Source organism: Ambystoma mexicanum, chromosome 10, assembly GCF_040938575.1.
Source record: "Ambystoma mexicanum isolate Mex_15411 chromosome 10, UKY_AmexF1_1, whole genome shotgun sequence".
Lineage (NCBI taxonomy): Eukaryota > Metazoa > Chordata > Amphibia > Caudata > Ambystomatidae > Ambystoma > Ambystoma mexicanum.
The window spans coordinates 694,564,492-694,592,135 of NC_090932.1; the positions used below are offsets into that span (position 1 = coordinate 694,564,492).

Consider the following 27,644-nt stretch of genomic DNA (forward strand, 5'->3'; position numbering starts at 1 on the left):
GGAGATTGGAGAGAACCCCGATGTAGTGAGTGGCCTTACCTTCTGCTAGAGCGACTGCTGGGGAGAGGAGAGAACCATGGGGCCTCATTCCAAGTTGGGCGGTAAGGGATACCGGCACCGGTAAGGAGACCGGTGCCGGTAATCCCTTACCGCCCTACTACAAGGTCCCTTAGCGGGTCCCTCCTTTAACGCCTGGTCTGACTTGGCGTTATGGACGGGACCCGTTAAGGGACATGGGCGCAAATAACGGGCTTGACATACGCCAGCCCGTTATTTGCGCCCTCCCCATTCCCATTGAGCCCTATGTGGGCTCAATGGGAATGGGGAATGTCATTTTCAATGGGGACTTACCGGTCCTGCAAAGGTCGGACTACACTGGTAAGTCCCCATTGAACAAGATCGGTGCCGGACCCGTTATTGGTGGCATTGATGGCGCAAATAGCGCCATGACTACCACCAACCTCGGAATGAGGCCCATGGTCTTGCCTTCCCCTGTTCCACCATTTGGAACGATAGCAACCATCAATGGATGGCAGAGTGGAGGGGCAGAATGCAATGTGCGTTTCTGCTGCATTCCTTCCTTTCTGCCATGTACATGCTCCAGCATTAGCCTCAGCATGGATTTTCAAGCCGCCGCAAATGCTGGAGGTCCCATCTGCTGGCTTTTTGCACCGCTATCAACAGGCGTACCCCATAGGGTTCCATTGTACAATCTGCCTGCCATGCTCGCCTAGCAGGCAACGTGTACAATTACAATTAAAACACTTCCCAACATGCATGTCGGGCAGCGTTCAGTTGTAATTGTGAATCATGGTAAGCAGCATTCATAATTAAAAGTAAACGCTGCTTGGCATACAAGCATGCCAGGTATTGTTTACTCACTTTGCATGGCGGAGTGCAAAAGTGCAGAAAACGTGCACTCCTCCACAAAGTGCACTCCACTGTGTAAATGATGAACATTTGGTGGTGGTGTTCTGGCTATGCCCGAGTGCACTCGTAAAAGCTCCCTGCTGCCAAATTAGGAACAGGAGCAAAATGATCCCTCCTATGTTTTGGCAATAGAATGCTGATCAAAGTCTGTCCTGTAAATCATAGTTAATTCTTGCATAATTCCTATAATTATATCCGGGGCCTCATCACTGAATTTAGGATTTCTGCAAAGGCAATTTGGCACGATATTAGGATTATGGCAAACATTGCCCTATTGCAAATATGTACTGTTTCAGTGCATGTTTGCGCCAGCGCACATTTCCACACTAATTGCGCCCCCCTCAGTGCCCATAAAGAGAGAGCAAGGTGTGTCCCAGGGACTACCTGTGAGGTGCCAGCGCAGAGCTGTAGTTGTAGACTGTACCCTATAGGGGGAGGATGCTCCACTTTAAAGCCCTCCCTGGTGCGCATGCGCAAAGCAAATACCCTCAGTGTGACAAAGAAGCTGTTGACTTGACTAGATCCAGCACGCAACCCCCACATACCCGCAGACCTGGGTGTTCCTGCGTGCAACACATCAATGAGAGATCGGCATTTTTCTTTGATATGTCTGTCGTATGCCCGATAAACACGCAATAAAGACGTACCTACCGGGCTTCACACTTCCCACCCTCCCCTAGAAAGGGAGAGGAAGTTCCCCGGCAAGAAACCACAGCGTTGAGAATACACATTTTAATTAGCTGCCATATTTCCAATCTACCAGTTTACAGAAGAACCAGTAAAATATACTGCGCGGTTGTCTACGCAGAGATTACAATCTCTTGAAAAGGTGACTCTTGCAAGATCAAAGCAGTGTTAAGTTAAATCCTCTCGCCTGTGACTGAAACCATTTCTCCAGCACTGGAAGGCAGCATAAGCACGCGCTTGAGAGCAGCTGTTAAGTGTGTGTGTGGGTACCTGGTGATTTCAGAATGCTATGATTACTATGGTTCTTCCTGATTAGAGCCTTGATGTTCTATTTGCATCTGCTATTTCTTGCATGCATGAGCAAGCTAGGATAGCCAATTGCATACTTGCCTTACAAACACTGCGCTGTCTGGCAAGGTTTAATGAACTGATCGTAGTTATCTCTGTAAATTGTATACTTATCACTGGTAGGAAAAAATATGAAAAGAATACATTTTACACTACACGCTGTAGAAAAACAAGCTAAAACAGATTTGGCAGAATGAATATGAATTTATGGTTCTTTTTAGTAACGTGCATGCAATGGATGGGTTCACAGAATAACTGATTGCAAATAATGGAACCAACACAGGGAGATGGCAAAGGCTGATGTTTTATTAACAATTATCTAAAACAGGGAGGTTACAACAGACATCACCAGACGTTCGCTCAGCTCTCGTCAATTTTCTCATTATACATTGACTTTATGCTAAAAAATCGTCAGCGGCGACTTCATCCTACGTGGCCAATAAGAAAAACCTATGAGCGATTTATAATTAGTTCAAAGGGAACATCTAAGTATACGTTCCATAAGGTCTAGGATTGTGATTGGCTGCTCTACTGTCAGGTGGACAACTTCTGCCTACCTCTAAAACATATAATCTTCAACACTATTAAGTAGATGGTTTATCATTGGTTCTCAAACTATAAGGCAATTCATTATAGGGCCCTCTACAATTGGTTGGCATGCTTGCGCCATGTTTGGAACATTCAGTTCACTTAGCAGCACGTAAGCTCAGACCCAGGTGCCAGGAGGTGGACTTGACTTTACCTCCTCACCCAATTAGCCCAACATCTCTCATCGCACACACCTTCTACCATGAACATTGTCTTTGAACTCGGCCTTGCAAAATATCCTTGTCTGTAAGGATAAATGGGAGTACAGGTTCTCACTATCGCTGTTCTAGGACTCCAAGCTCAACTCAATTTCCATCCTTGGCTCACGTGACACAAGACCACAATTTGGTCTATTCTGCAGCATTTAAATGTCCTAAATGAATAAAACTTGGCACTCTTGGTGTTCTTTCTTTTCCCCTTAGTAAGGGATGATTCATCCTTCTCACGTGTATTGCTTCAAGAATAGATAACCAACCTTGGCTGCTTCTGTTTTGATGGCAGACCAGATAGCCCCGCCAGGCACTTCCACAATTTCAGCGTATTCTTGCTGCAACACAATTCTCAGCCTTTCCTCTCCATGGTAGGTCCTCTTCAGTTGCCTGGCCTTTGGATGGCCCCACTCGTAAGAATGGACCACAACAGGTATTTTGTGGTCCTTTATGTGGGAATAGGCTGTGCTTATAGTGCATCGTTTTGGAAACCCAGCATGTGTCAATGATTCTACAAAACATTATATTACTTTTTGCGGAGATCCCGAATTTGAGAGCGATCTCTTCAAAGGATATATCACGTGTAGAATTTCTTGAGGAAGTACGAGTGGCTCTTGTCGCGTTGAATATAAAATCAAGGATCATATATGATCTAATCCAGAGAGAAGCATTGTTATTGCAACAGCTTGGTTATAACATTTTCCTGTATGTGATATCACCAACTCTTGCACCTAACTTGTGGTCTAGAGCGTAAGTCACCCCACTCGAAAGATCTATTTATACATAAGGGGGGGGCGAGACTGAACGGGAGGTGCTTCAAATGGCATGAAATGACCTTCCTCAGATCCGCTGTGCAGGACTGGTCCTAGGTGTCAAGGGCTTTATGTGCCAGTGGTGATGTGGTTGAACGACTCCAACAAACTCTTTAACAACCCTTGAAACTGTTCTCTTGGAATGCGAGAAGGCACACTCACTTGCATGAAAATGCAGATTTGTATAAAAGTCTAGAAATGTATAATATCATTTGTTGCTGCTGACCGAACCAATCATGGATTGCCACTCTGTAGGTTTTTCAAGCAGTTAGACCCGGCACAGGTGGGCGCCTGTCTGGCGACCTACTATCTGCTGTGAAACTATGCTGTAATATATCCATGATGAAGATCTCTGGCATTCAACCAGGGGCTTTCGGTTTGGAAGTGCAAATATTAGCTGAAGACGAGTGCCTCCCTAAGTTAATTGTTAATATCTGTTGGCACTGCGGTGTGGCACTGTTACATCACCTCCAGTATACGTTACAAAAATTGTACAGATGAATGATATGGTATTTATAACGCACTTAATACCAAGCGGTTTCTAAGCGCTGACCTGGTGATCGAACCTGTGTTGCTCCGTGTCTTCTTGCTTCCAAGGCGAGCATGTTGCCCCAAAGCTATCCTCCTGAGAGGTGTTCAGTACACTCAAGTGGATATATGATCATGGGTGGTAACCTAAATTCAAATTGTTTGCATGAGGAAAAAGGAATTGAGGGGGTTATGAATGTCTATAGTCTGAATGAACATTCTCGTAAATTGATAGATGGGAGGGCATAGCTGGCATGCCTTTCCTCGTTGGGTTTAACTCAACTCAGCGGTGCTATAGACAGCAATCTTACTAAAAAAAAACACATGGCATAAAGGGGCGCAGGAATCTGTTATTGATTCTATCTATGTTAACAGAGAGGTTATCTGGTAAGTGTAAGACATTGAAGGTCATAGGGTCCCATCTGAGTGACCATAACCAGTTATCCCTTGAATTATCCATCCAGTTAGGCTCTAATCAGGAATGTTCACTGGATGTGTATTAATGAAATAGAAGCCTAGCAGCACATGTTTTTATTCTGTCCTGCACTCATATTTTTCCGCATGCCGTACCTTAGGCAATGTGTATACAGTATTACTTATGTGGACAATGATCTTCTGTGGCAAAGGTTGTTGGGTCGTACTCCCCTGTCGGTGGCATTTGTTGTCTTGGGTTTTATCAATAGTAAATACGTTTTAGATTAATAGGTATGCTGGTGTTCCTTCCCGGATAAAGTGTGGAAATATGTTAGTATGTTGGTTGAGTGTGACTACATTAAGGAATTTGGTGCTTTTTATGCTGTTTAACTATTGCTCCAAGATCTTGGCTTTCTTAGTTTGTGTAATCTTTTGATAGGGTTACTCTGTGAATGTTATAACTATTTCATGGCGGCTGCATCCCTTTTTTTTCCTTTCATTTTTTTTTTCTTCTTCTTCCTTATTTGCTGTATAAATGGAGCATTGTATTTTGTATGAATTTTAAATTGTAAAGGTTGAAGTAACATTAAAACATAAAAGCCATGCTGGTTAGGCAGCCGACTGGAGATGCGCTACCTAAACCATTTAAAAAGGCACATTCTCTGATTTGTCTCAAAGGTTCAGTGTTTGTGCTCTTACAGATCCTATTTCATGACAGAAAGCAAATGTTTCAATTCCAAAAGACTAGGGATTTGTAACACACTGAGAATACACTGCAGGGCATTATAGCCCGAGTCAGTTACCAAATGGCAGACGCATTGGGAAGTAGTTGCCTCTGTTGATGTTTATTTTTAGATTTTGTGTTCTTTCTAACTGTTCTTTCTAACTCGCCAATTATAGCCTTAACTGGTGTTACAATTACACTTTGAAGCGACTGACTCTGAAGCACTTTTGGAAACAATTCTTACTGATACAAAGGGATCGACATTGCCAGCGTGTGTTAACCCCTGACCTACTTAGTCGAGCACATGGGGTACCACCCGCTGGTCTGTTTAAAGAAATACCTTTCACAATTGAGCTGGATTGCAGGTGCCTTCTGGACAACGACTTGTATGTGTTATAAAGGGTATTAAGGAAAATAGGAGAATGCAAACATTGACGCTGGTAAGACTGCAGGCCATGTCCAGTGGACCAAACAGTATGTTGTGCTTACCCCTGGGCAAAGAATCCACTGGTCATGGCCTAGCTGGTCCATCGATGGTATGGGAGTTCCCAGGGCCAACAGCCTTGCCTCAGACAAAGAAGTCACTGTGCATGGCTGCCAGCCGTGTCCTTTGGGCCGATGAGTGGTTTGGGGGGTGGCCCTGTCTCAGTCAAAGTTGCCACCGGGCATCACTGCGCTGGTCAAAGTGGCTACTTTGAATGGGGCATGGTGGGTTGGGGTGGCTGCAGCAGGACCAAGGGCCTTACACTGCCCAATGTAGCCATTGGGCACGGCAGCAGGCCATGTCTAGTGGTTCCACTGTGTGGTTTGGTGTCTATGGGAGAAGGGTCAAAGGACCTGCCCTGGCCAACGTAGCCCCTCAGCATGCACAGTGGGCCTATAGGTGGTCCAAGGGGGTTCTGGGGTGGGTTGAAATCTTTACCTCAGGCAAGGTAGCCATTGAGAAAAGCCTCATGCTAAGCCTAGGGGTATCAGTCGGTGGTTTGGGTCTTCCTGGGCTGGGGCAAAAGCCCTTATCCATTTAAAATGAGGTGCCCAGGTCAAAGTGCCCACCGCGCATGGCTGTAGGCAGGCTATGCTTGGTGGTTACTATGGATATGATATTGTGTAACACAGTTGACAATCAGTGAAAAACCTTAATTAAAGGGGCTTTACAGTGGTTACCCCAATGAAAACATAGGAAATATAGAGAAAATCTTTCTTGTCGGGTTGCGATGTATAGTAGCTCTGGACCCACTGATTGTGCCCCTCTGTGAGGTGAAACGGAGGAGTCTTTCTTCTATGCCATGGAAAGGGAGATCAGGATCTATTTTCCGAACAAAAATGGGCCTATTTCACTATAATTTGATAGCCTACTGCCAAGTAACGCACCCCAACTTCTCCCATCAACTAGCATTGGTCACTCAATGCCATCCCCCTCATCAAGTTGCAAGTTGGAGGATCGAGATTACCCCTTTTTTCCCTTCCCTCTTTAACCCTTTGTGTTACCCGCATCCACCTTTACACAACCAGCTCTTGGTTCTGGCATTGCTTTTAGGAGGCTTGGCTCCCCCAGATCATCCTCCTGGATTATGAATGTATGCAGTATTTCCAAATACTGGGTGGTTCACAGTTACCTCTAAACTGGTGATCACCACCGAATCCTTTGCAAGCCCCCCTTCTGCTCTCTCCCCTTATTTCACCCTTAGGGGAGCCCCATATTCCTTTTTGTCTACCCTGATCCTGTGTAGACCCTGCGGCTTCCTGCATCGACCTACCTCGTTTATCATTCCTGCTGTGAGGAAGATGATCGATATGGGAACTGCGACCCTATGATAGAAAAATAAAAAAATAAAGAATGTGAGTATCACCCATGGTATTATCGTTAAACTCATTTACCATGACCACATTTGGTAAAATTCAGCTACCCAGAAAGGTCCACATGAATAAATGTGATGCTGACCCTTTGGGTATTCCACATTTTAGGGCACCATGTAGATCAGTAATGACTGTGTATGGTAATTACCGCAATTGGTCAATTTATTGCAAAGTTATTTAGATGGCCGGTAGTTTTCCTAAAAAACTTGTCTGGATGGATCTTTTGTGGCTGGGCTGATGTTTCGCTGAAGGCAAATGAGTTCTGCCGCCTGCATCCTCTTCTGTAGCGCGCGTCCGAGGAGGCAGGGTTCACACTGCTTAAGGTATGACCTGTCCTTCGTGGGGATTACTTTGGGTGGTGTAAGTCAGAGACTCAGCTGAGTGTGCGGTGGTCCTTGGAGGTCCCTTCTAGTGTCTTGTGGGGATGCTTGGAACCTTCATGGGGACACCACCAATATGCTTACTGCCATATCATCCACATGCTACAGGCTCTTCATATGTGCTAATGCATTAGTCAGATGGGTCGTAAAGGTGCGAGGTTCCATCAAGTCAGATAGACTTCTTGTCGTAATACCCTTGACACACTGCCTATGTGCTACAAAGATAGCACTCCACCAAGAAGCACAACAGCTACCTACCGACCTACCATCACCAAATCCTCCTGCATCATATTGCATAGCTGGACATCCAAAAGCCAGCTATGCCTCAATTCACAAATGTCAGATATGATGATATGCAGTCAGGCACGTGTAGCCAATATCTCTAAACTCTGGCCCATCAATCTCTGCCTGGCACCAAGCCCAGCAACCAAAACATAAAATCTGGGAGTAACTTTTGACTCATTTCTGTCCTTCAACCAAGTACGAAGGTTCCTCCCAAGCTCGACCATGAATCGCAAAATCTAGTCAACCTCACGCACTGGTGAACATGAAACTAGATGACTTCAATAGCCTCCTACTAGACCTCTCAGAAAAGGACTAATCAGAGGTATACACCATTGAAAACTGAGCTGCCAGGATGATTTTCCGGCAGAAGAAATATGACTCAATCGTTGGCTTCTTAAAGACGATATGATATGATATGATAGGTTATTCAGAACGTGCTAACTATCCAGAGGTTTCTAAGTGCGGACCCGGGGATCGAACCTCTGTTGCTACGTGTCAGGCGAGCACGTTGCCCCTGAGCTATCCTCCCGAGACCATCATTGACTAACTATCCAATATCGCAATGAATTTTATAACCTATGGATAACCAGAATGGCAGCGTTGACCATTGGCCCAAAGTACAATATAAACCGCCTCAAGAAGGATGCCCCATGAAGTTCTTGAAAGCATTAAAACCTTACTGTTCAAGAAAGCCTTCAACAACGCTGGCTAAATCCATCTAGAAGCAACTCCAAACCACTTTACTGATCAATATTTATATATGTGATGATGACAGACGTTGCCAGTATCGGCAATCTCCTGCTTCCCGTTTCTGCCACCTGATATCACGGTAATACCAGGATATTCCGTGCGGTGGAGGAACGGTAAGTTCCCATTCCCCTGGAGTCCCACAGGACTCCATTGGAATGGGAACACTGAAGCACCTGCACTCTTAGTAACAGTACCGGTGCTTCAGTGAAAAATCTGCTGGTAGGGGCTTGGCCTATCGGAAGCTAAAGCCTGATTGTAGTTCACTGCCCCTACTGGCAGACTTGTAGTTTGCCGGTCCGGAAAATATGCTGTTAACCGTTGTTAACGGCACTTTTTTCCGGACCGGCAAACTTATAATAAAGGCAATAGGCTATGATAAATACTACTAATATTGTTCTGTCTTTCTTCTTCAATCCTCCCTTTACCCACCCAGTCGTGACTCACCCCAATCCCCCTAACCCCCTTACTCTAGCTGTGTGATCTGGTGTATCTTGCATGCATGAGAAGCACTGTCAACCACAAAATAAATAAAAAATAAATAAAATCAAAGAGCATGGAATACTTCCCTGATCTTGGTTAGGTGAGTCCCTACCACCTCTGAGAAATCTTATGCTTATTTTGGATGTGCATCCATAAAACAACTTTTTTTTGTGTTTTTCTAATGTGGCCGCCCAAATCCTTGGTTGCCTGTTTACATACATGTTCAGATTAAAATGTTCTTTTCTCGACCAAAATTGTTCTACATTTAAAAATGTTGAGAAAAGCGGTATCACTGTAGAATCCTTAGCTTGCTGGAATATTACAGGCCAATTTGAATATGCAGTGGGCATATTTTGTAGCATTAAATATTTATTTATTTATTTATATTTATATAGCGCGCAAACAGCCCAGGGGCATTGAGGCGCTGTTACTTGCAAGAGCTTAGTTACAAAGGTACAGGAATGGTAGCAGTCGTTGGCACATTATAAATAATACAAAACATAATTCTGTCATTACAGCTAATGCACTTGGTCATTACATTACAGCTTATGCAGTGGGTCATATGTTTAGTATTCATGCTGATGCGGAAAGCGATGAGGGCGGCCTCACCTCGGATTGTGGGAGGTAGGGCATTCCAGTGAGTGGGTGCGAGATATGGGAAGCTGGATCCGCCCGCTCTGGCTCTTTTTACTAGTGGCACACAGAGCATGTTGGTATACAGTGATCTGGTTGGCCTTGTAGAGGAGACGGGGTGGATCCTTTGTGAGAGGTAAACAGGAGCAGTGAGGTGAATGCAATATGGTCCCTGCATTGCAAGTAATCGCGCTACTTCTGGTTTGCAACCATGCTATTCCTATTTTTCAATAATGTGGCCACCTGTCTAATGCAGGCTTCTCAATCTAATGGGTTTCAGCGGTATCGGGGTTGGCAGAAGGATCTGATGTGTTCGTGGGGGACATTTCAATCAAATATCATTTAGTCGCTACCTGACCTGGCTCACTTTATACTAGTGGCGAAGAAGTCAAATGGACTTTCATTCTAGTCAGACTTTGAGTCTCTCAAAAATGTCCAAACTGGAAAATGGAGCTCAGAGGAGCTGAGATAAATCTATTCACAGGCAATGAAATATGCAGTTGCATTGAATGAAAAAAGTCAAGGACATAAATAATGTGATTGAACACATCACTGTAATGTTCTGTAATTGCTTGCCATTCATGTTTTATAACGGAACCCTTGCCATACCTTCACAGTAGATGTATTACTGAGCAAGACATAAGGATTCATTACGGGTGGCCGGTGAAACCCGCCGGTAGCCTGCAGGTTACCGGCAAGCCCGTAACACCCTTGCCACCGCCTAAAATACGGTGCCACCAGCATATCATAAGGGCGGGGGTAACAGTAATTCCCCATTCCCATGAAGTCCTCCATGGGAATGTGGACACGGAAGAACTGGCACCGTTGCTAAAAGTGCTGGTGCTTCAGTGAAAACCATTCCAGTAGGGGCCTGAAAACCCGGCAGGTCAGGCCTGCCGGGGGAGTCGTGGCCCTTACCGGCATCGTTGTAGTATGGCGGTCTGGAAAGGGTGCTGGTAGGCTAAAATGTGTTTCTGCTGCATTTTGGATTCGAATACCATGACAACATACTGCAAAGTTATTCATACCAGAGAGTACCCCATATGTTTGTCAAATCCCCAATAGTCTCAATGGCTTAGAAATATTTGATTTAATTAGGAGTCCATTCAACGTGAATATGCATGTTTGCATGTGTATATTTATATGTTGGGTTTTACACAGTGCAAACCTAGCAGGGAATCAGAGGAGTGCTGTTAAAGGACACAATAACGCGGGTGCAATCAGTGGGATGGTATATTAAGGGAATGGTTAGGAAGGTATGAAGAGAGGCGAAACAGAGGGTTACTGGCAGGACATAGAGGTTCGGAAGGGAAAAGGTAGACCCAGTCTGGGTCAGGATAGTTCCGTTGATGCGCCCACATCGAAGCTGGGTATATGGTCTGATGGCTTGCTGGCTGTGCGACGTTTTGTGATCCTGAGCAAATTGCTATCATTTGGTTGCCAAGTCACTTGTCAGCCTAAAATAGGAGCAATCAGAAACAGGTAAAAAAAAAATGAGCTGCTGTATACAGCTTTGTCCAACAGTGACTATGGACTTTATTGGGGTTCTGCAAGTGTGTTGCCTATTCGTAAATATTGTAACTCCTGGTAATTCGACATCCTTCCAGCCAGGTGGGTTAGCACATACTCTGCAGGCATACTTCAGGGCCATGATGCCTTAAAGCAACCATGCACCCATGTGAAGGTGGCCCATGCAAGGTACCATTTTTGCGAATGAGTGGACCTTACTTGCAAGCTGCACATTATGCAGAGTGTCCGGAAGAATGCAGCATGTGCAGCAAAGCCTCGCCACTGCAGTAAGCTAAGACTGTTATAACTTCGGAATTCAGGCAGCACTAGAGACTGCCACTTTAATTATCTAGACTTCAGCGCTTGTGTTTTTAGTTTTTAATGCGAATGTTGGTTGGATGTTCGCATATGTTCTAATGAATGTTTCTGCACAGTGATTAATCCCATGCTTATTCCACTTTCTTACCTGATGATAGTGAATACATAAGTTTCAACTTAAAGATGATAATCAGGTTCACATTTAATAAAGTTATTCTCAGTCTTTCTACTTACTGATGAGTAATTGTGGTGTGGTTTGGACTGGTGTGGGAACACGGGTGTTGATGCCTTGGTATCCACTGTAGGCCATGCAATGAGTAGGGTCAGCTCTAGCATTCGCTTTGATAATGCAGTAACCTTTTGGGAAATGGGAATGTCTTTTTCTTTCACCCAACCTCCCTTTATTTGGTAAACTGAGGCAGCCCTGTGTTAAAAGAAGGAGCACTGTCTGGATGTGGTGTCAGCAGTGGGATGCCTCCACTACCAGACACTATTGCAGCTTTTGAGATGTGGGCAAATGAAATGTTTGACAACTACAAGCACCATCCTCCCCCTATCAGGCCAGGATTCCATCGGTACCAGAAAAGCATGCACTATTTCATGGTGACCGGTAGAGCTGGGTGATAGCTACGTTTATCAAATGATTCCACGTCACCAAGGACACCATGACCCTCACCTGCCTATCATGTGATCAATTCTGGGTGTTGTAGTTTTGGGTCACATCAACTGACTACTATGGACTTAAGGAATACTAAAGTAAAAGCAAACACTAGGATTGGAGTCAGAGCCCATGATGACATGGAGTCTTCTAGTGGCCTTAGCCCTCGGTCATTTCAGGGCACTGCCTGACAGAACACATGTGCTTTATACTCCCTTATTATGGGGAGAAAGAGTCCCCACACACATATGCCCACTGGATCGACAACTTTATTTGCATCAATATAAAAGGGATAAACTAACTGGACCGCATAGTGAGTTCTAGCCTTTTTTCACTTGAGGTGTTTCATACCTTATTGCACAACATAAAATAAAAAGAATATCAAGATTGTGCTCCTTTGTTGTCGTGTAAAAGAATTTTCATCAAAATGTGCTGATTATTTTTTCATCTAAAGTGTGAGTAAAATAAATCTAATGGACGTGAAAATTAAAACAATTTTTTTCCAAAAAATGAAGCACTGTTCTGTATGAAATAATTGATCTCTTTCCCTCTCTTCTGTCAGTTTATTATAGATCCCTGTGCAAGCCATCCGTGTCACCATGGCAACTGTAGCATCAGCAGTGAAGGTTACATCTGCATTTGCGATGACGGGTATGAAGGTTTGCACTGCGAACAATCAATATCCAGCCCTGCAGTCTCTGGATGGACAGAACACTTATCTCCCAGGCAGCTCAGCTCGGCTTCAGCAACCCAGGAGCCCGACATTGTATTACCCAGATCAAGAGCCACTGTGACCTTGCCCACATGGCAACCAAAGGCAGGCCAGAAAGTTGTTGATCTAAAATGGGATGAAATCGAGGTGAGCATTGCAATGTTTTTCCCATACTGATGGACATGTTCATTAAAGATATCAAGTTTATAATTCTTGACAGGAGCAACAAAATGATCAAAATTGGTGGTGTAAATCTATGTGAATTTGTGTTTTTTGTGCCAAAAGCAAAGATATAGGCACCATTGTGATTTTTTAATTTGTTTTCAAGGGGTGTGCTCCCCTAGGCTCCATTGACTCATCCCACGTCCACCACCTTTCCCCCTATCCATTACCCACTGTGTAGGGTGTAATTTGCAATTGTGTGGTCTTTGTCTTTACCAGCTGTGACAAATCAGCTTCCGGGGCACCTGTGGTCCAGGGATGAATATCGGTTTCTAAACCATCAATCAGCCCCACACTTCTAGTACACCAGAAGGGATCCGAACAGATTGGAAACACAAGTAAATTATAAACCTCCTTTTTGGGAACTTGGACGGAACGGCAGGCTTATCTCCGCAAGGTTGTGGATCATTGGTTAGTTGCAACACAGCAAAAATACAATTATTACCTAATGATAAAAGGGACTGTCCAGTCAAGGTTGTATAAAAGTATCTACTTTATTATTATTCAACAGACAGTTCTAGCACATTACAAAATACAACCCACCATGTAAAGGAATGCAGAGGACAGACAGTTTCAAGAAGGAAAAGGGATGCACTCTGGATACTGACAGGAGGGTAGTTGGTAAAGTAATTAATCTCAATAGTTCAAGGATGCTTGGTTTCAGTACCAAGGGAGCAATGGGTCGTAAAATGTCACTGGTGGCATTCGTAGAAGGACCAGGGGGACAGAACCACAATTCACCTTGGGCTTGTAGAAGATCTTGGTGCTAGAGTTGGTTTCAGGGTGCCTTGTAGCTTCTTTGACAGAGTTCATGACGGGAGAAAGCTGCGGGTATCAGGCGGCCGGCAGTTCAGCGAGCGAGGCTGGACAGACAGCTGCAGGCTGGTCTACCTGGCGGCTCAGGGTCAGGAATCATTGTCTTAGTGCTGGTTGGCAGTGCTGAAGCACTGGTTGAGGCATCTCGAATCGTGTTGGCAACTGGGGCGTGACAACAGTCAGCGGTGCAGTCAGTTGCAGCTCGAGGGCCTCGACTGTCGCAAAAATGTCCTTTCAGGCAGACGCTGTTAGATGCTTGTCAGTGAACTCCTCCTAGCTTCTTCGCTGGGCTTGTGTCGTCCTTTAAGTCAGACGGCCCAAAGCTGAGGAGAGTGCTGCAGGCAACTGCCTTGTCCTTGGTTTGGTTCAGAGACTATCTGGCACTTACCACCAAGGAAGCTTGCTTGCAGAGCATAGCAGGGCGTGCTTTGTGCTGGCTGGGTACCGGTACTGGAGCTGCTTGAGGATCCTCTGGATTCAGTATCTCCATTTGTTCCCTGGGAGATGTTTAGGGGAGGGTTCTTGCTTCCCTCTTTGGAAATCCTGCCCTTCTTTCACTGGCACAAGCTGTAAGGCAGGCTGTACCTTCAGCCAGGGTACAAATGAGTCCTTCTTCTTACTCCTTTCAAAGTCGTCAGATGATCTGCTAAGAGAGGGACTCAGCCTTCATTTAAAGCCAAGTGGGCCCCAGTGATTGGTGCAGGCTAAGCCTACCTTAATGAACCAATCCTGGGCCCCCACCAACAATCTTCTGTTATGTGGGAGGTCATAACCAGAGAGATTTGCAACAGGAAAGGTAAGGGGTAACTATATGTATTACTAAGCCCCACTCATCTTCCTGTCTCTTGTGGACCAAAGTGTCTCTCTGGTTAAGTGAGTTCTCTGTGACTCCTGATCAAAGCACAGACTTCCTTTGAAGTTTGTGGTGAGAACAGACTTTCTGTCTCCATCAAATCACATACCTCTTCCCTCTGAAAGGGGGTACCCTGCAGGAGTTGCCTACTGTAAACAGTTGTCCCAGACATGACATTACCTGCCCTTCATACAGAGGGGTGGGAGCTAGCTTCAAGTTGACACATTGCATATCAAAGAGGCTGTAACAAGAAGACCTAGGGGTCGTCAGGAGACAATGCGCGCGCTAATACCGCCAGAGATTGTTAACATAAAGCATACAATGTCAAATGGAATCTGCTGCGTCAATGCCCTTCCACTGGTGCCCCCTAGTAGGTACTAGGATACATGACATATAAATTACAAAATGAAGGCAAGTGCAACGCGCAAATCCTAGGTATTGTAATCATCAATCCAAGTATCTTAGGAAAAATATTGTCTTGCACATCAACTATTTGGTGTAGCAAATGTAGTCTATCTGGATTCACGGCTTGACAACAACCTTGTTGGTTGAAACACGTGTCGGCTGGTTTCATTCAACATATGATATTAATATAAAGACTACATTTGCTAAGCGAACTTCAGTCTTCCCACCACTGGTCTTTTTAGGGACCAGTACAACTGGGCTTGCCCAGTGGCTGTGGCATGGATCTATCACACCTACAGACAACATCTTTGAAACTTCCTCTTTGACGGAGTCCCTGACCTTAGCAGACTTGCGGTGAATCCTACTCTTCACCGGCTTGCTGTCTCCAGTGTCCACGTCATGGTTGCACCAATCTGCGTGACTTGAAGTCAGAGAAAACAGGCCGGCAAATGGTCCCAGTATACAGCGACAGTCTGTAAGTTTCTGTTCTGACAGGTCCGTTGCAAGGTTGACACCTTCAACTGACCAATCTGTGGCTTCAGTGTGCAATCAATCAATTTGTTTCTTCTAGAGCACACTTTCGCCCAAGGCACCCTGGTGCTGACATTGAGAAAATTAGAAAAAGAAGAAACCAAAAGGCAAGAGGTCTGGGAGGGCGATCGGTCTCCTCCTCAGTCTCTCCGCCAGTCACTAATGCCATGACCAAATCTTCCCGGCTATAATGGGGTTTTAGCCTGATTACTTGAAAGACCCTGCACATCTGTTTAGGTCCTTTCACATCAATGAGATAATTCACCTCACTGACCTTTTCTAGCACACAGTAAGGCCCAGCACACTTGTCCTGAAGAGTACTGGGTTGGCAGACTCCCTAATCCACACCCACTGGCCTGGAGAATAAACTGTCACTGTGGCCTTCTGGTCATGCCAGTGCTTCATCACTGACCTTTAGGTTTTTTGTTGACTGTTCCATGCACTTTGCCATTCTAGACCGAAGGCCAAGTACATAGTCCACTACATCTCATAGAGGGGATGAGGGTTTGTTTTCCCATCCCCCTTTCATTAGACTGAGGGGACTGCATGCAGGGTGTCCAAACAGAAGCTTTAAGGAGCTAAACTCTACTCTGTTCTGTGGCACCTCCCTGTAGGTGAACAGAAGGCATGACAGGGGAATATCCCATTTTTCTCCTCAGATGCTCTTTCAAAGCCACCTATCATGCCTTTCAGAGTCTTGTTGAACTGCTCAACAAGCCTATTGGTTTGTGGATGGAAGGATGTAGAGAACCGGTAGGTGACGCCACACTCTTCCCACATAACCTTCATATATGCTGATATGAAGTTTGATCCCCTGTCAGAAACAGCATGCTTGGGGAATCCAACACAGGAGAATATCCCAATCAGTGCCTTCACAACCACAGGGGCTTTGATGCTCCTCAGAGGGACAGCTCAGTGTATCTTGTGGCGTGGTCTTCCACCACCAAGATATATCTGTTCCCTCAGCTGGTTTGAGGATGCAAAGAACCCACAATATCCATGCCTATTCTCTCGAAAAGGCCACCCAACCATGGATAGTGGAATTAAGGGGGCCTTTGTGGCACCACCTGACTTGCTAGACGCTTGACAAGTCGGGCAGGACCGGACACATTCCTTAACCTTTACACTGAACTGCGGGCAATACAAGTGTGCAGATGACACGTCTGATGTCTTAGTCACTGCCAAGTGATTTGGTGAAGGAATTGTGTGAGCCAAATCTAAAAAGAACTTTCTGTGGCACTGGGGAATAACCAACCTTCTGATGCACTCGCCCTCATCATATTTTTGACTCACTGTACAGGAGTCCATCCTCCCAGTACACTTTTAACAGTCCAGGGGCCTCATCCTTAGTCTACTCCTCCGCCTGCTTCCACAGACCCACCAGAGTGGGACACTCTTTCTGGGCTGTAATGAAGTCAGTCTGACCTGGGCCTCCAGCTCATGCAAACTCATCCAGCTTGGGCAGGCCCTTCAGATCTGCACCCACCAGGTCCTCCACCACAGGTTCCTGCACTGCGTCAGGCAACTCTGAAGTCACTGAGTCCTATGCTACCAAAGTAACGTCCTCAGCGGCTACTAGCCCCTCTCCCGCAGGAGTATGCAACTCAGTAGTCTGTGGAATTGGACTAGGGGCTTCTGGCCACACTGGTCCTTCGAACAAGCCCGCTTGGAAGCACTCAAGGCCCTCAGAGTGTTCAATCTGGTGATCTCTTTGGCCCTCGATCGGGTAGCCGCTGCGACTATTTTGGGATCAGGAAGATCATTACCCAGCAGACATGGGACAAGGATGGAGTCTTTCACCGCTAAACAGTGCTGGGTCATTTCAACTCACCAACTGAACTCTACTATTGCCAAGGGGCACTTACTCTTTCCGCCAAACCCACTGATGCACAAATCAGGCCCATCAATGTACTGGCCTGGCTGTACCCACTGCTGAGTGACAGTTATGATGCTAGCGGCAGTGTCTCTGACTGCAGGAGTTTTGTGTCCATTGTTATACACATGTTCTAGATAGAGTTGAGTATTATTGGGTACTGAGGTCTCTTCTGGAGACACAGTACCTTTCCCACTCAGTGGAACCAATCCACATTTAGCCACTCCCTGGCCCAGTGGGAATTCCTCCTCTAAGCGGCCCACACTAATGATGGCCTCTTCCACAAGTTCAACATTCACTATGGCTTGCTTGGGTAAGCCCTTGCAAGCAGGACCCCCTTTCCTATGGCCCAACTCCTTACACACAAAACAACCTTTGGGTGGTGAGAACGCAGGTGTCCCAGTGTTAGGTGTGCCTGCACTCTTCTTTTTGGTGTGCACGGCTGAACTAGAGTTTTGGGATTTCCCTTCATTCTTTTGGGACCTGACTTCGAGTAGGATTGGGTTGGACCTTTGTCCTTCCCATCCTTGTTTACTTTTTTGTCCACTGATTTCTCTTCCATTTGGGTGTGCCCGCCTGATCCTTTTTCTGGACTCGAGTACTGATAAACCTGTCGGTAGCCTTTGCAAGCTCCCTAGGGTCTGTCATAGTCTTGTCCACAAGATGCTGGTGTAGGTCAACCTCACCATTTTTCAGTACATGCCCCTCACAGAACTGAAACCACCCTAACCTCAATCTGGGATGACCTTAAGATGACAGCAGACTCCGCGGGATGCGCCGCACTAATTCTTCTTGATCTATCCGCCGCCTTTGACACAATCAATCACTCAATCCTCCTAGACCGCCTCCACTCCCTTGGAATTCGTGGAACCGCTCTTAAATGGATAGCTTCATTCCTCAAAGATAGGCACCAAATAACGATACTCTCCACCTATTCCTCAAAAGCCCGACTGGTCAATCTCTACCTGATCACCCTCCCACCAATAATTCGTTCACACAACATCCTGTGTTACAACTACACAGACGACACTCAACTATTCTAAAACTCCTGAACTCAAAACCCAACTCCCGACCGGACCTGGCATCCTGCCTCCTTGACATAGAACTCTGGATGACCCAAAGCCACCTCTTCTTAAACCCCTCCAAAACGGAAATCATGGTTTGCGGCAACTCCAAACTTCTTCCGCACCCACTACCCTGGCTACCCGCCATGGGCAACTCACCGACCCCCTCCAACTCAGTGAAAAATCTTGGATGCACCCTTGACTCTGACCTAACACTCTCGCGCCTAGTCAACAATGTCTCAAAGTCCTGCCACGACCACCTTAAACCCTTAGGCGCATCTTTCCATATCTCTCATTTCCCAACAGACTCTCCGCAGTCCAATCAATTGTTATATCAAGACTGGACTACGCAAAACCCCTATACCTTGGAATCCATGACTACCAACTGAATAAACTCCAAAGGGCACAAAACACAGCGGCCAAAATGCTACTTGCGCTCGGTCCAAGAGACCACGTCTCCCCAGCCCTTAAGACACTGCACTGGCTTCCTGTAGCCCGTAGGGTGGCTTTCAAAACCTTATGCCTGTCCCATCGAGCACTGCATAAAACAAGACCTCAATATCTTCAAGACAAACTAAAACCTTATCATCTCACTCGCACCCTAGGATAAAGCTCAGCCGGCCTCCTAGTAATTCCTAAAACAAACTCAGTCAGGTTGGGCGGATCATCAATCTCAGCCCTGGCCCCAACCCTGTGGAACTCGCTCCCAACCCACATCCGCCTAACTGAGGACTTAGCCTCCTTCCGCAAACTACTGAAAACCTGGCTCTTCCCCTAAAACCAACCGGTTTTCCAAACTAACAGCATCACAATGACACCGACCCAACAAACTACCTGATGCGAGAAATTGACAGCTAATAAACTCGAATGTAAACTAGAAAGACAAACATAACTAAACGAGTAAAGTAGATCAAAACATTGAAGTGGATAATATGAATAAATCCTTGGGAAAGTAAGGAGATCTAAACTGCTGAAATGGACATAATGAATGAGGAGGGAACGAAGTGAATGGCATGGATGAAATAGTTAGAATGGATGAAGCGTATAGAACAGAAGAATGCACTGAGTGGAAGAGTGCATGAGTGGAAGATCAGACGACTAGATAGATCAAATGAGTATGGAGATCGGATGAATGTATAGAATAGATGAACATACTAAAGCGGACGAGTGTGTAGAGTGGTTAGGTTTGTAGAGCGGACGAGCGTGTAGAGCTGATGAGTGCGTAAACACAGAGAAGCGAATAGAACGCAGGAGTGCGTAGAATTGATGACTATACAGAACGGACGAACGTATAGACCGGATGAACATTTAGAGCGGATGAGCGTGTAGAGCGGATGAGTGTGTAGAACGGATGAGTGTGCAGAGCGGATGAGTATGCAGAGCGGATGAGTGTGTAAACCCGATGAGTGTGGAGAGCGGATGAGTGTGGAGAGCAGATGAGTGTGGAGAGCAGATGACTGTGGAGTGCAGATGACTGTAGGGAGCAGATGACTGTAGCGAGCGGATGAGTGTGGAGAGCGGATGAATGTAGAGAGCAGATGAGTGTGGAGTTTGGATGAGTGTGGAGAGCGGATGAGTGTGGAGAGCGGATGTGTGTGGAGTGCGGATGTGTGTGGAGAGCGGATGAGTGTGGAGTGCAGATGAGTGTGGAGAACGGACGACTGTGGAGAGCGGACGACTGTGGAGTGCGGACGACTGTGGAGAGCGGATGAGTGTGGAGCGCGAATGAGTGTTGAGAGCGGATGAGTGTGGCGAGCGGATGAGTGTGTGGAGCGGATGAGTGTGTGGAGCGGATGAGTGTGTAGAGCGGATGAGTACGAAGAGCGGATGAGTACGAAGAGCGGATGAGTACGAAGAGCGGATGAGTACGTAGAGCAGATGAGTACGAGGAGCGGGTGAGTACGTGGAGCGGATGAGTACGTGGAGCGGATGAATGTGTGGAGCGGACGAGTGTGTGGAGCGGATGAGCGTGTGGAGCAGATTATCTTGTAGAGCGGATGAGCGTACAGAGCGGATGAGCGTACAGAGCGGATGAGTGTACAGAGCGGATGAATGAAACGCCTGATCTTGAATGCCTGAAACGAGTAAAAGTGCGTAGAGCGGACTTGATCGCATAGAATTGCGTGACGTACATAATATGCGTTGGAATGCAAGGAACATTTGAAAGAGCATATATCCCATCATACCACACCCCATGCTTACTCTCTTCTTTACACCACCACTCAACTAGAACACAGAGATACTATGACACCATTCGGTATTACTGTTCTCATATCAACATCTCCCGCTCACTCTTTGTAAACACTGCTGGTTACACACCCCCCAGCCAGGCGTTCTCCTCAGGCCTAACGCAGCCACACTGGGTCTGGATAAATCCTGCCAGAGCAAACACATACTCCTGATCTCCCAACCACCACACCTACCTCTATGAAGCAGCTACTACACGAATTCCGCACCAGCTGCACACATACTTGGTGCGCACACGCACCTTTAGACTGTCTCTACTCTCTCTACTGACCCGAAATTCAGTTCCCAAGGGCGTTCAACCTACCAGCGCCTTCAGACCATACCAATGGTATATAAGGCTCTACATAAATGCAAAATAACATAACATAACATGCTCACACGCAATCAAATTGTACATCCCTTTAAATGTGTCATCTTTGTTACCAGCCGCCCACCCTCAGATATTTCTGTCAACTGGATCCACTTCGCCCTCTGAATCCAAATATAACCCCTCCTCCTCACCTGAACTATGGTGATTTTACTGTGTCTTCTTCTTTTTCTTCTTCTTCCAGGAGTCTCCTTTTTTTTGTAGATGTATGGCCTGCCCCGAAAAGAAGCCACTTTGGATGCTGATAAGTAACAGCAACCCACTTGCTCCTTTTCTGGGCTAAGCCCTGAGCAAGGGAAAAAAGCAGTAAGGGAGAAAAAAATCCCCTGCAAGATGTTTCTGAGTCGATGCGATCACAGGGACCACTAATGTGGTTGTTCGGTTGCAAGGACAATCACTACGGTATTCAGAACTTGTATGCGATTTGGGCCGTTGGATAGAAGGAACAATGTTAGTACTTTCCGTAGCACGAAGGAGATAGGGTGCCAGGAGGAAAAAGAGAGAAAACAGGAAGTGCTCGAAGCAGAGCTGCGGCGGGGAGAAGAAGTGAAAGATGCAAGAAAGGACAAGAGAGGTAGGGAGCGAGAGGGAGACAGCAGGAGGAACCAGTAAAGGGAAGGGAAAAAGAAAGAAGTCTGTGATTGCACAGCAGAAAGCAGGGAAATCAGGAGGGGTAGCGAAGGGCAGCGCAGAAGCCTCACGGAGCGGAGGGAAGACAGACAGAGGTGTAGTGTGCACCGAAAGGAAACCACAGCGTATTCAACGGACAGAGGGCCGCAAGCAACGGTTGCAACGCACGGGCCGTCGTTAGGGGAAGGAAAGTAAGCCTCCCGGCGGGGCCGTGCAGCCGCAACACTAGACCGCTAATGGGCGCTAGTGAAAAAATGTGATGGAACTCTTATGGCGCTCAAGCTGCCAGCGGTTCCAAATGCGCTGGGTGAACACTTAAAATGTTTGCCCACATTTCTTTCCAAGCTCTCTGAAGCACTTGAGATACTTCTTCTGAGGTTTTACAGAAACTTCCTGAGGCGGGCTGCCTACATGCTTTCATAAACAGGCCTTTCCTTAGGAGTTAGCTGAATAATTGCATCAGTCCCTGGTATCTGTAAGCAACTCATCCACCACCTGTAGCTGGAAAGCCAGCTAGAGCGCTTCAAACCAGTCAAAAAAATACTTCCCCACTTCATAAACCTGCACTAAGTCTTTGTGGATGTGCTACCGGGGTTTATCCTGGGCATTCTGGTTTGAGCCACTACTACTGCTTTCGTAGAGGTGGATCTGTTGGCCTCCTTCTTCTCTTCAAGCACCAGCTTGTGCAGCTCTATGGCAGTCCTGTTCTCTCCTCAAGCAGGAGCTTTCTAGCCACTACCTCATTAACAGCCGGAACAATTACTAGGCCATTTAGAGACTGGGCTGAAGCCTGGGACCTGTGGGATGCTGCACTAGCCCCTGTCCTCACTGACACTCTTGAGTGTTGCTAAACCACTCTTGCCCCCTGGCGGGATGATTGGCGTGAAACACTGTTCATGCAGTTGTCCTCATCATTTTCCCCCTCAGGAAGGTCTTGTCCGTTCCGGTACACAGGGCCTAGCCTATCCCCTAGGGTCTTCTACTCAACCACCCTTGCTTCTACGCAAGCTTGGAGGCTGGTCAGCAACTCAGGTTTATTAACCTTAGTACTGTGGGGAAGTCCTCTCTAATGACATATGACTTGCAGGACATCCTTAGTCTTGCATTTTACAGTCTCCATGTCAAGATCCATGACTATAACTAATACCTATCAGTGACTAAATGTTGCTTACAACAATACTTTTATCATTGGGTGACTAAGATGTGTGCAAGGCTCCAACTGATCCCAGCGCTGCCACCAATGTGACGAATCAACTTCTGCGGCACCAATGGTCCAGGGATGAATATCGGTTTCTAAACCATCAATCAGCCCCACATCTCTATTACACAAGAAGGGATACAAACAGATTAGAAACACAAGTAAATTATAAACCTCATTGTCCAATTTTGGTAACGTGGACGGAACAGCAGGCTTATCTCCGCAAGGACGTGCATCATTGCTAAATTGCAACACAGCGAAAGTACAATTATTACCCAATGATAAAAGGGATTGTCCAGTCAAGGTTGTATAAAAATATCTACTTTATTATTATTCAACAGACAGTTCTAGCACACTACAAAATACAACCCATCCTGTAAAGGAACGTAGAGGACAGACAGTTTCAAGAAGGAAAAGGGATGCATTCTGGATACTGACAGGAGGGTAGTCGGTAAAGTAATTAATCTCAATAGTTCAAGGATTCTTGGTTTCAGCACCAAAGGAGCAATAGGTCATAAAATGTCATTAGGGGCCTTCGGAGAAGGACCAGGGGGGCAGAACCACAATGGACCTTGTGCTTGTAGATGTTGTTGGTGTTTGACAGCATCGAGTCAGTTTCAGGGCGCTTTGCATCTTCTGCGACAGAGTTCAAGATGGGAGACAGCTGCTGGTATCACGTGGCAGGAAGTTTGGCGAGTGAGGCTGGATGGACGGTTGCAGGCTGGCCTACATGGCAGCTCTGAGTCTTTAACCATTGTCCCAGAGCTGGTTGATGATGCTGAAGCACTGGTCGAGGCATCTCGGATGGCGTTGACAACTGCGGCATGACAACAGTCAGCGGTGCAGTCAGTTGCAACTCGAGGGGCTCGACTTTCTCGAAAATATTTCCTTTAAGGTGGATGCTGGTAGATGCTTGTTGATGGACTCCACCTAGCTTCTTCGCTAGGCTCCTGTCATCCTTTAAAGTGAACGGCTCAAAGCTGAGGAGAGTTTTGCAGGCAACTACCTTGTCTTTGGTTAGGTTCCCACCTAGGAAGCCTGCTTGCAGAGCATAGCAGGGCACGCTGTGTGCTGGCTGGGTACCTGTCCTGGAGCTGCGTGAGGGTCCTCTGGATTCAGTATCACCCTCTGTTCCCAGGCAGATTTTAGGGTAGGGATGTTGCTTCCCTCTTTGGAAATCCTGGCCTTCCTCCACTGCCGGAAGTTGTAAAGTAGACTGTACCTTCATCCAGTGTCCAAATGAGTCCTTCTTCTCACTCCTTTCGAAGTTGTTGGATGATCTACTAAGAGAGGTGGTGAGCCCTCTTTTAAAACCAAGTGGGCCCCAGTGATTGGTTCAGGCTATGCAAACCTTAATGAACCAATCCTCGGTCCCTATTAACAATCTTCTGTTATGCGTGTGGTCAAAACCAGAGTGCTTTGCCACAGGAAAGGTAATTGACAACATGTATGACTAAGTCCCACCCATCTTCCTGCCTGTTGTGTATCAAAGTGTATCTCTCATTAATTGAGCTTGCTGTGACTCCAAATCAAAGTGCAGGTCTACCTTGAAGTTTGTGGTGAAAACAGACTTTCTGTCTCGATCATATCACATACTTCTTCCCTCTGAAAGGGGGATCCCTGCAGGGATTGCCTACTGTAAACAGTTCTCCCAGACATGACAGTCACTGCCCTTCATACAGAGGGGTGGGAGCTAGCTTCAAGATGTCCCTGGTGTTAGTTCTGTGATCAAGCCTCTTCACAGGCCTGCTTTCCTTTAACTCTTATCAGTATGCACTACCACCACACAGAACTTAGATGATAGAACAGGGCGGATCCATGGAGCTGTTGATATTTAATTAGGCGGGCCATGGCAGTAGGAAGGTGTTGCATCCCCTCCTTCCTGAGATGCTTTGATGTACCCGTGGCTGCCACATTCCAGCTAAATGTGACAGGGAGGACAGCGCCTGTACTCTGTATCCCCCAGGAGTACACTCAAATATGTATTTGTTGTGCGGGGAGCATGTCAAATGTGTGTGGATTAGCCCTACACATTTTCTGAGGTTGATCTCCCATCATTCTATTTCTTACAAAATTTCAATAAAGCCCAGGTGAGCGCACACTCTCTGTATGGATGGTCAAATGACTCACACCAGCAGCATAAAGAAACTTGCATACACACTCAGAATGGGTCACTGCTCCCACTGGTAAAAAACAATTGTCTCCACCCTTAAATCACGTCAGATTAATGTCCAATAACAATGTTCTGTGATACTGCAACATGCACGTACTATCATAAGGTATGGCCATATTTTATTGACTAATGCAGTCCATCTGAACAGGTTTGCCTTTAAACACCTTCAGAATGTTCAGGAACATTTTGGTGCCCAATGCTGCCCTGATTTAAGTGACTATCTTGAGCCAACAACACAGATTTACAAATGTGTAACAAGGTAACATAGATGTTTAATATATTGACTTTGCCGCCTCATCCAGTGCTGGAATAGCAAAATATTATTTTCATCTTCTCATATGTGCATTTTCCATGCATGTTAATAAATAGGATGAAACCTCCCTTAATGCCTCATGTTGTTCATTTATGCTCTCTGCATTCCATGAGGTTTGCTGCCCCCTTTCTCATTTAAGCACCCTTGCTCTACTGGTGTTCCAACACATATCCCTAGTTGTGCTTTCTGTACTCTGACTGCTTTTGAACGGATAACATCAGTCCTCTCTCTACACCACTGCCTGTATCCTAAGAATGAACCGGGGTACCTCTGCCAAAAGTACCCCAAGAAAGAAAAAATAATCCAAAAAGGAGCGCATACCAAGCAAGAAGTATCGCAGATTTACTGGACCCACACAACTGGGAACTATAGTTCAGACAGCCCTGTGTAACTGAACTGAATGAAATGAGCTCAAAGCCACCCACTGCGGCTGTACTCTTTATACATGAATTGCAAAATTACCATACAAAATGTTAGTCAGAATTTTGGGGCAGGTTGCAGGAGTTGATTGGCTGAACTACATCAGACGCCTATAAAAAGACATACCATAGATGACCCTTATTGCATAAAACATTTCTTGGACCAAAAACACATTAAAACCCCTTATTACTTCAGGGATCTTCCCACACCACCCTGCAATTATGTGATTGTGCTGATCAGTTAAAAACACTTATTTTCCATTGGTTGGCACTGTTCAATGTACAAATGGATAAACTGCTGCATGCTGATTGGACATGGCATCTTGAGATGGCAAAGGGCAAGACGTTCTCACTGAATCTGACCAATGACCACGGACATCAGGGAAGGGCACTTTACAATGTTGCACCCTAGGAACACTGAAACCTCTCTACGCTGATTGGCTCCCTGACGCTCACCCCACAACCTCTACCCTCATTGCTCTAGTGTCCCAGCTCCCTTCTAACACCTCTCTTCACGGCCAGCCATGCTTTTAAAAACTTGACCAACACTGTGAATATATTTTAATTAGCTGTATTTTATTCCTTTTCCCCTGCCAATTCTCCTCGGACCACCAGGTGCCTAGCTTATTGCTTTGAAAGTATCATCGAAGAATTCAATAGGGTTACATTCTCCTGGGAAACTTCAGTCTTGCAACATTTATGAGCACTGTGTCTGCTGAATATTCAGGAAATGAACAATGCTGGTACAAAGACCTGCAGTCCTTTATTATGAGCTGTCTACAGAATGCTTTCCTAACCTGGGCCTACAAAACATGGCTTCACTCATGTTCAAATATTGCTTCAACTGCCCCACACCCCTAATAAACCATCAGACACCTTGCACCCCCACCCCTAAACCTGCTATGTCCACACTGAACCAGCTTCCCTACCCTTAAGCAAATTATGCATACTCTTTTCCATTCCCCATGTGTCTTTATGCACTGCTCCAGCCCATGTATCTTAGCTATACTTAGCTATACTACCTGCGCCCCATGCAGTGATGTCACCTACCATGTCACTATGTCACTTATGTAGCTGGTACGTGTACCCCCATTGACAGCACTCGACCTAGACCCTTACAACATTGCCACCTTTGATTGATTTATTGATTAACACATCTTTTACCATCAGCTCCCCTCTTTTATCCTTTGGTAGCCATATCCTTCTGTATGTAGGGGTGGCATTGTGAACAATCCCGGGGGTCACATTCAGACATTTCTGTTTGTGTTTGTATGCATTGCATGCGGGGTGTCACTTCCCTTGCCCTGTCAACTTTCAGAGGCAACATATGTTTCCCCGCTCCCTTGCTTCCCTTGCAAATTGTGAGACCTATCTAACATGCACAAAAGGTGATGAATACCAAAATAAGGATTGGGGCAGTTATCTTAAAAATATTAGCCAACCTCATGGGAACCCATGAAAAAATATTGTCGAAACAGTTGTCATGTGTTACTGGGCTTGTTTCTTTTATCATAGTCTTGTGGAGTGTGTGTAGTTCTTCAATAGCCTTAGACAAAGTTCCATTGGTTGCATTGTTTTCAAGTTCAAATGTAAAACAGCTGCTGCCAATGTCCATGCATACTCCACCCTCCATAGCTGTTAAAAGATTCAGAACATACCAGATCGGGATCGCTTGCAATCTCAAAGCCCCCAGTTCCTTCCTCACTCTGTT

The 27,644-nt window shown here is 46.0% G+C and overlaps 1 protein-coding gene across 1 annotated transcript in view; it reads left to right on the forward strand.

Annotated features, from left to right (window-relative positions):
- The window catches only part of DNER (delta/notch like EGF repeat containing), a 1,567,341-nt gene that overhangs the window by 403,645 nt on the left and 1,136,052 nt on the right, over positions 1–27,644 (forward strand). Inside the window, exon 2 of the mRNA XM_069618306.1 lies at positions 12,673–12,969. Coding sequence (XP_069474407.1) covers positions 12,673–12,969 — 297 coding nt within the window. The remainder of the gene's footprint in view (positions 1–12,672; positions 12,970–27,644) is intronic.